At 37.0% G+C, this 7,656-nt stretch overlaps 1 protein-coding gene across 6 annotated transcripts in view; it reads left to right on the forward strand.

Annotated features, from left to right (window-relative positions):
- CTNND2 (catenin delta 2) overlaps positions 1–5,730 on the forward strand; it is a 701,753-nt gene extending 696,023 nt beyond the window's left edge. For all 6 annotated transcript variants that reach the window (XM_015653580.3, XM_015653594.2, XM_015653620.2 and 3 more), the window contains 2 exons: positions 1,939–2,012; positions 3,381–5,730. In XM_015653580.3, coding sequence (XP_015509066.1) covers positions 1,939–2,012; positions 3,381–3,641 — 335 coding nt within the window. In that variant the 3' untranslated portion in view covers positions 3,642–5,730. The remainder of the gene's footprint in view (positions 1–1,938; positions 2,013–3,380) is intronic.
- The last annotated feature ends 1,926 nt before the right edge of the window (positions 5,731–7,656 follow it).

Here is a 7,656-nt window from a genome sequence, read left to right on the forward strand (position 1 = left end):
GGAATATAAAGAAACCCACTGAAATAACAGTCAAGTCTCAAAAATCCCTTAAGTGACAAAATGTAACCTAAATGCAGAGAACCTCTGCAGATCAACTCTTGCGTTCAGCTTTGCAGATCAACTCTGGCATTGACATTGACAACCAAAAAACACTACTCAAGCAGTACTCTCCATCATTTCAGCTGTTTCTCTCTGTTATGGCCTATTGGCATACAGGTAGAATTAAGAGTATCTACCACTGGAAGAGCCCAACTGTCACTAGAGTTCGTATTATTACCACCTTAAAAAAATGGGTCGTGCTGCACTTCGAGATCACCAGGGCTCTTCTCCATCTCCCACACAGGACTCTGCACTTTCTTAGTTATTGCATCCAGCTCTTCAAGGATCAAGAGGGGTTTCCCCCTATCCGTTAATTGTTTTGAAGTGAAAAGTCTCTTTTTTCAGCTTTTAGAGCTCATCAAGCCACTATATAAGCCCTGTCTTTATCCAGTTTCCACAAATATGGTGCAGATCTTTAAGAAAAACCATCTGAGATCTATAAAGCAGCATCATGGAGCAGTGCATCAAACTGACAAAAATTACACCCTCAGCATGGAACCCATGGAAGATGTGAAGATCTGAAATTAAATATTCCAGTCAGCTTTGGCTGAAGGCCATGCCATTGCTTTCTCCAGAAAGGATGCAGTGGTGGGGGGAAAGGTAGAAGTTTTACATGCAGAGGTCCATGCTTGCATATTGCCAAAGGAAGAAAGAGTGCTTACATCTTCAGTAATATGGTTCTTCCTAGTGATATGACTAGCATGGATCTCATATCCAGCTTTCAGCTCTGATGCTCTGTGCTTGAGCATCAGAGCTCATCACAAGTTTTGAGCTGCAAAGGTACTAAAAGCCATTCTTGGTGCCTCCAGGTTTTATACGGTTGCACACAGAACTGAGAGGAGTTGCGGATCATGTTTCAGTTTGACTGATGACGCTGATTTATAACTACTTAATTTTTACTTTCAGGCCTGTTCTTTTATATTAAGAGTCTTCATAACACCATTCAATCATTAGTTAGAGTGTCTGGAAGCTTAATAATGAATGAAAAGTGTGCAGCAGCCACATAAAATGCTACCTTCATAGTCTTTCAAATACGAGAAGTAACTACAGTCTTTCAGGTCTTATCAGCAGACTAAGCTTCAGCTACATTGCCAAATCAGAGGAATCAGTGAAGTCAGCTTTGCAAGGAAAATCCTTTGGTTTTCATTTAGGGTTTTTTGGGACAGGGTTGGAAATAAATTTTTGCAAGACTGTATATTATCATCCTCTTTAGAAATACTTCCAGTTTCAAAACTCCTAGCTCAGTTTTGTCTGTGCATTTGAGTAGTAGGACATCTGAGAAGAAAGTGACAACAATGACAGCAGTTGTGGATTTTAGACTATCTTGGCCAGACCTCTTCAGTATAACTACATACTACTTATTGCATAACTTGTCACTTATATGTAGTCACTTTATGCTTGAGTAATTTCATGATAAAACTGTAGGATTAATAATCCACATTGCCCTACTGAAGTGAAAGAACTGAAATGTTTCTTAATCTCAATATTTACAACTGCTGTTTGTTGTATGTGTTACATAAGCCAAACTATAACCTGAAATTTATTATTGAATGCTAGCTTTATATGAAATTATTTTGTTGATGCATATAAGAAGTGCACAAGATTGTTATGAACATGACGTGGAGCCTGTTACCATTAATAAATGAATACCTAAGAGATGTATGTACACCAAAGCAAAGATGATGACCATTCAGTGGGAGGAAAAGTCAGCAGATGCTTTTAAAGATTTTGGTGTGTGGGAAACAGGCTTAGTATGATGTATTTAATGAAGAATTCAGTTTGAGGCCAAAGAGGTATGTTTGATAAACCTGCTTTTTCCTTCCTTTTCTCTCTCTGCAGCTCAGAACACTGGAATCTCAACTTTTTACAGGAATTCATATGGTGCACCTGCTGAAGATACCAAACATAACCAGGTAAGTACAGAGACCAAAATGTTAGTGTTCCAGATGGCAAAAGAGTGGTGCAACATCTTATATGGAAATGAAAGAAAAATACCAGAGATTTTAAAATATCACAAATAAACAGATTGCTTCCTGTAACATTTTACTATGTCCAAATAAACACCTGTGTTTGAATATGGAAAATGAAGTGAGGTCCTGAAGGTCAGTTACACCTTGATAGCAGTTCTAGAAATAGAAACTAGAGTAGCTATGCTTTTTTGTGCAGTTGTAATATCAGGCCCAAACTTGTAAGATCACTTGTGGGACTGCTAAAAGTAGTGAACTTAAGCAGCCTTTTTCAATCACTGCATAGTGTTCCATACAGGTACTTATTTTGAACAAATATCACATAGTTTGGGCCATAGCAGTGTGACTGTTCCTGCCATCTTGAGGGAAAACATTACTAACATGCAGAGCAGTAGGATCCACAAAGTGTTACCACATTGGTGTCTGAGCATCAGTATTCCCATGTGAGCAATGACAGGCTACATCATTTTGCAGTCACTAAGTCTGCCCAAAATTATAGAGGTGGCATGAATTGGGAAATAGTCTTCTAGGATAGTCAGCATGTGTTTATACATTTCAGATTTCAATAATGTACCGATTTTAAAATCAGAGATTCACTAGGGATGTCTAAAAAAAAAAAGTATGACAACCTTAGGTTAGAGGACCACCTGAAAATTTTTTTCTGCTTATCATAAAGTTTCCAGCTTCAAGGTAACTAGCTGGAATGTACCAACAACACAACATTGTCAATATGAAATGTTGAGGAGGTGTTAAGAAGATGCTTCTGCTTAATAGCAGCAGAAGAACCCATTTTAGGGCACTTTTCTCATGTCAGTGCCCTGAAGACTGTAAATGGTTTTTAAGGATATGGTGTTACTTCTTCCCCTAAATCTCACTTCAGTCAAAAGCAACTGCAAAATGTTTAGCATCTTTGGAATGTAAATTGATTACATTCAAATTCTTTAAGGCTGAGTTTTGGTCACCAATATTTGCATTATACAGCTGCAAGTTGCACACAGATTGTAGTTATGAAAAGTGAAGTGTAAGCTATGCTGTATGAACTACTTTTGACATAAACCAGCATCTTTTGCAGCAGTAATATTAAATAATAAATATATTTGATAATAATAATACTATTAAATATATGTAAAGAAATAAAATTACAAGGCAGAGCTGTGGAATTAATTCAGCGTTAAAGCAGTGCTTTGAGCAGAAGTTAAGGTAATGCACAATTTTGTATTTTTAGCACACGAAACATAAGTGAGATTTTCTCCTTCCATCCTGTTGCCTACAATAAGTTGTATCTAACAAGCTATGGGTATTCTTACCTTTCAGGTTTCAGCACAGCCAGTTCCACAGGAGCCCAGCAGAAAAGATTATGAACCATATCAGTCATTTCAGAATTCAACAAGAAACTATGACGAGTCCTTCTTTGAGGACCAAGTGCATCATCGTCCACCTGCAAGTGAATACAACATGCACCTGGGACTAAAGTCAACTGGCAACTACGTCGACTTCTACTCAGCTGCTCGTCCCTATAGTGAACTTAACTATGAAACAAGCCACTATCCAGCCTCTCCCGACTCCTGGGTTTGAGACTTGGGCAGATACAAAAGCTCCAGGAACTGTGCATGTGCATGCATACCACGAGACATTTTTTTCCTGCAAATTTAGTTTGTTAAAGTCTGTTCCATAGGAAGACACAGATAACCAGTATGGAAAAAATTAGGAGATTTTTTTAGAAGGCTAAAAGATATGAAAGCTAAACCTGGGATTAATTAGAAAGAAATATATATATACATATATATATTTTACAGTGTGAGGCCTGTAGAGTCTAAAGTTTAGTGCTGTATAATGAATGTGGCTGAAGGAAGGAGGAAGAACATGACAGTGGATCTGGGTCAAGAGTTAAGCACAAGTTACTGAGCAGCGTACATACTTTATGGGGAACAGCTTCTCACACTTTGTTTAATATCCTCGTTCATCGTGAATCTAGGCTTCAAGTTGCATTTGGGGTTTCCTCTGTACAGCAAGATGTTTCTTGCCTTTTGTTAATGCATTGTTGTAAAGTATTTGATGTACATTACAGATAAAAAAGGTGCATTGTGTATATTACACCAATGCCAAAGTGTTTCTTCATATATGGTTCTAAATATTGCTTCAATTTCAAATTTTGAAAGATGTATGAATTTCCAGTTTTTTGTTTTCTTTTCCCCGGTGCATTTTAACATAAAAAAAATCAAAAAAAAAATCAAAAAAAAAGGAATATTTAGCAGTATTGTTTGTTCTGATATGTGAATTTGTTTGTGGCAACTAAAACAAAAGGCATTCAGCAGTTTCTGACAATTAACATTCATCATTCCACACTCCTTGTAAACGAAGTGCTTTTTCACTGCCTAAAATTTTAGATGTAGATATTTGAAATAGATTTTTTTCATTTATACCAGTTTTCTTTATGATGATACAGTGTTAAAAGAAAATAAATTACAATTGATCTGTCATCCATATTTGCTAAGAATGTCTATTTCCAAGAACGTACCATACAAATACACATTCTTACTCGTGTGTGTCCACGTATGCATAGTATTCCGTGTGCGTGTGTTTGAGTGTGTGTGTTTGTGTGCTGTAAGACTTCTTTTCATCCGATGTTCTTCTTGTTAAGCTTCAATTTTTGTTTGATTTTGTTCTTTTAAACAGTGGAAACTCCAGTATGTGCTTTCTCTTACTCACTTCCGTAACCATCAATAGCAATTCAACATTGCTAGGCCACGTGCTCACAAAAGAAGGGTAGCTGATTTTTTTATCACCAACTCCATCACCCTTAAGTGCCATTTTCTTTAAAACAGCATCTTTTGATCTCCTCTTGTGGAAATTTCATTACTCTCCAGCCACCAACCAATAAGTGCTCAAGGAAGGCAGAGTTTGATCTTTGATCTTGCCATCTCCCTGAGGTACTAAAAAACTAAGACCCATCAGACTTTAATCTGGACTCTCCATACTCTATAGACTACAGAAGGGTCCAATTCTTGAACCATTAGGACAATCATTTATTTTAACCCATACCAAAAATAAAACTCAACATCCAGAACACATTCCTCAAATATAAAAATAAAGACCATTTCTGTGCATTTAAAGTGAAATTCTAAAAATTCCAAGGGACAGAGAATTTTGTTGTTTGTTGTGTTTTTTTTAAATTTTGAAAGAAAAGAACAGCTACATAAGCTAGGAGGCCAGAAGAGCTGGTGTATTCATCTTAGCTTTTTATCATGCTGGAAGGAAAAGAAAGAAGCATTTCCTCATTTCTGTGATTGAGGCAACAAACAGTTCAGCATACAGTTTTCAGAGCATAAGACCCACCACTAATGGAGTAGTTGTAAATGGCTTAAATTGCCAATAAGGAATTTGTTTTAGGTTGCAAACATTTTTGTGCTTAGTCACTGTAATAGTTTTAACATCACCTGGCGCACCTCTGGCTGTGCACAGGGGGAGAAGTCTCTCACAAGTCATCACCTGCTCTATAGGATGCAGCCCAAATAGTTCATGCAGGCAGGTTTTGTGATGTAGAATTGGTTTATTGGCAATCTAGGACTATAGTTTAATCTTTTTGGCAGTTTTTCCCAGTGTATGATATGTAACCTTTGCTCTTTGTAGTAAATGGGGAAAAAAATAGCATGCAAAAAAATTTTTAAAAAGTTTCAGAAAGGGTGGGTGGGAGGGACACAGTGGGCCAGATGTATAGTGAGGTAGATAAAAATACTATTCATAGTTTTGGACACAGGTTGTTTATATTTTATTTGTTACATTGATTTTAATAAGTGACATTTGCAGTGCTCTTTTGAACAAAGCACATTTTCAGTATAAGAACTTTTTTTTAATAAAGAATGTCACTCACAACTGGAAGTTCTTCTTGACTGCCTGACAAACAGCAGGCTGGTGCAGCTCTCCAGGTGCAGGTTTGCCAACAGGCTGAGGGGAATGCATCATTCTGTTCAAAGTTCTTAGGACGGGAGATTATTGTAAGTTGGATATATTTCCATTCTTCAAATTACTGAAATGCCCACCCCTTCAGCTCCTCTTAGGAATTACTTGGAGTCAAATGTTGACCATTGCTCAAGTGAGAGATTCTGGATTGATGACATGGCAGAAAATACCTTTTGTCTATACTTTGTGTCAGTTTGTTTCCATTTTTCTGTAGCGGCGGGTACTCCGACTGATAATATTCACTCTTGCTGTACTGGGTTTTGAGAAGGTGTTGAATTACCTGGCTTCTTTTCCAGGTTTGGAAATACAACACTGCTGCCATACTGAGCAAGATATGTATGATGCATTCTTTTTAAAACCGAGGAAAGTATCATTGCCTATTGCTGTTCCCTTCATTCTTGTACTAGATCACACACAGAAATAGAGAAGAAACAAAACTGTTCAAAAAAAATGTATAAAATGCAATTGATGTACTGTAAAATGTTGGATTTTTTTTTTTTTTTTTTTTACAAGCTTCGTATTAGAATCTTGTTCAGCTGTGTAGAGCTATATAAATCTCACTGTTTAATTAAATGCTGTTTATGGTCTGGAAGGAATGGTTAACCTATCTCAAGATTTAACAAATTTGCACTAACATGAGCAATATTGATTTGAAAAAAATTAATATTAATTCAATATTTAAAATATAAACTATGATTTTAAAGGTATATTAACACTGAAAGTACATTTTGACAAATAACATATTTAAGCCCAAAATATAAATGGTTATGTCAGATAACACAAAAGAACTATAACAATATAGATTGAGAAAAAAAAAAAGTGTTTCACTGTACATGTTGCTAACATGTACAAACTCATATTGACGTATTTTCTATTAATAAATCCTACTGTATTGTGGAGAATCGCTGGTCATAGTGCAGTATGTTTAAATGCAGAAGTTGACTCTGTAGAAGCTGCCCAGCTTCACACAGCAAACACATCCTTACAATTTAGGTATTTTAATCAGATACCTAACTTACAGTTCTCAGGTCAGTCACTACCCCACAAGGTTAATGAGCACAACCTGCTCTACATCAACCAGCCAAGGGGAAATATATTTTTGAGAACACCCAGTTCACCTCTAATAATGTCTGCAAGGGCTCAGCTGCCATCACTAGTAGAGTGTGGTTATCTACACCCAGAAAAAAACTGAAAACCTCAAGGCTGGTGCCACTGGATGGGAAAATGCTGTAAAATATATTATCTTGGCCACAGGTTACATCGAGCAAAGCCAAGAAACAAAGAGCAAAACATTAATTTACTTGTGCAGTGCTGGAAGACCCAGCACACAATGCATATAAAGGCTCAGGAATAATTGTTTCCCAGGTTCCCTGAGCTTGCAGAAGCGTCTCGCCAGGAGACTTGCAATTCAAATCAGAAATGCTAACTTCTTTTTATATCTTGGCACAGCACAGGATGTGCATGCCACTGCATGGCAAAGGAGGCTTTCTCATCTCCTCTGTTGCTGTTATTCATCCTCTCCTGCCAGCAGACAGAAAGAGCCATCAGTTTAGTTACTGCTTGTATCATGAGTGGGAGAGATGGAGACAGCAATCCTGAATCAGGGGGAGCAAACAGAAGGGCCTAAAAA

The sequence above is a fragment of the Parus major genome, chromosome 2 (assembly GCF_001522545.3).
Source record: "Parus major isolate Abel chromosome 2, Parus_major1.1, whole genome shotgun sequence".
NCBI lineage: Eukaryota > Metazoa > Chordata > Aves > Passeriformes > Paridae > Parus > Parus major.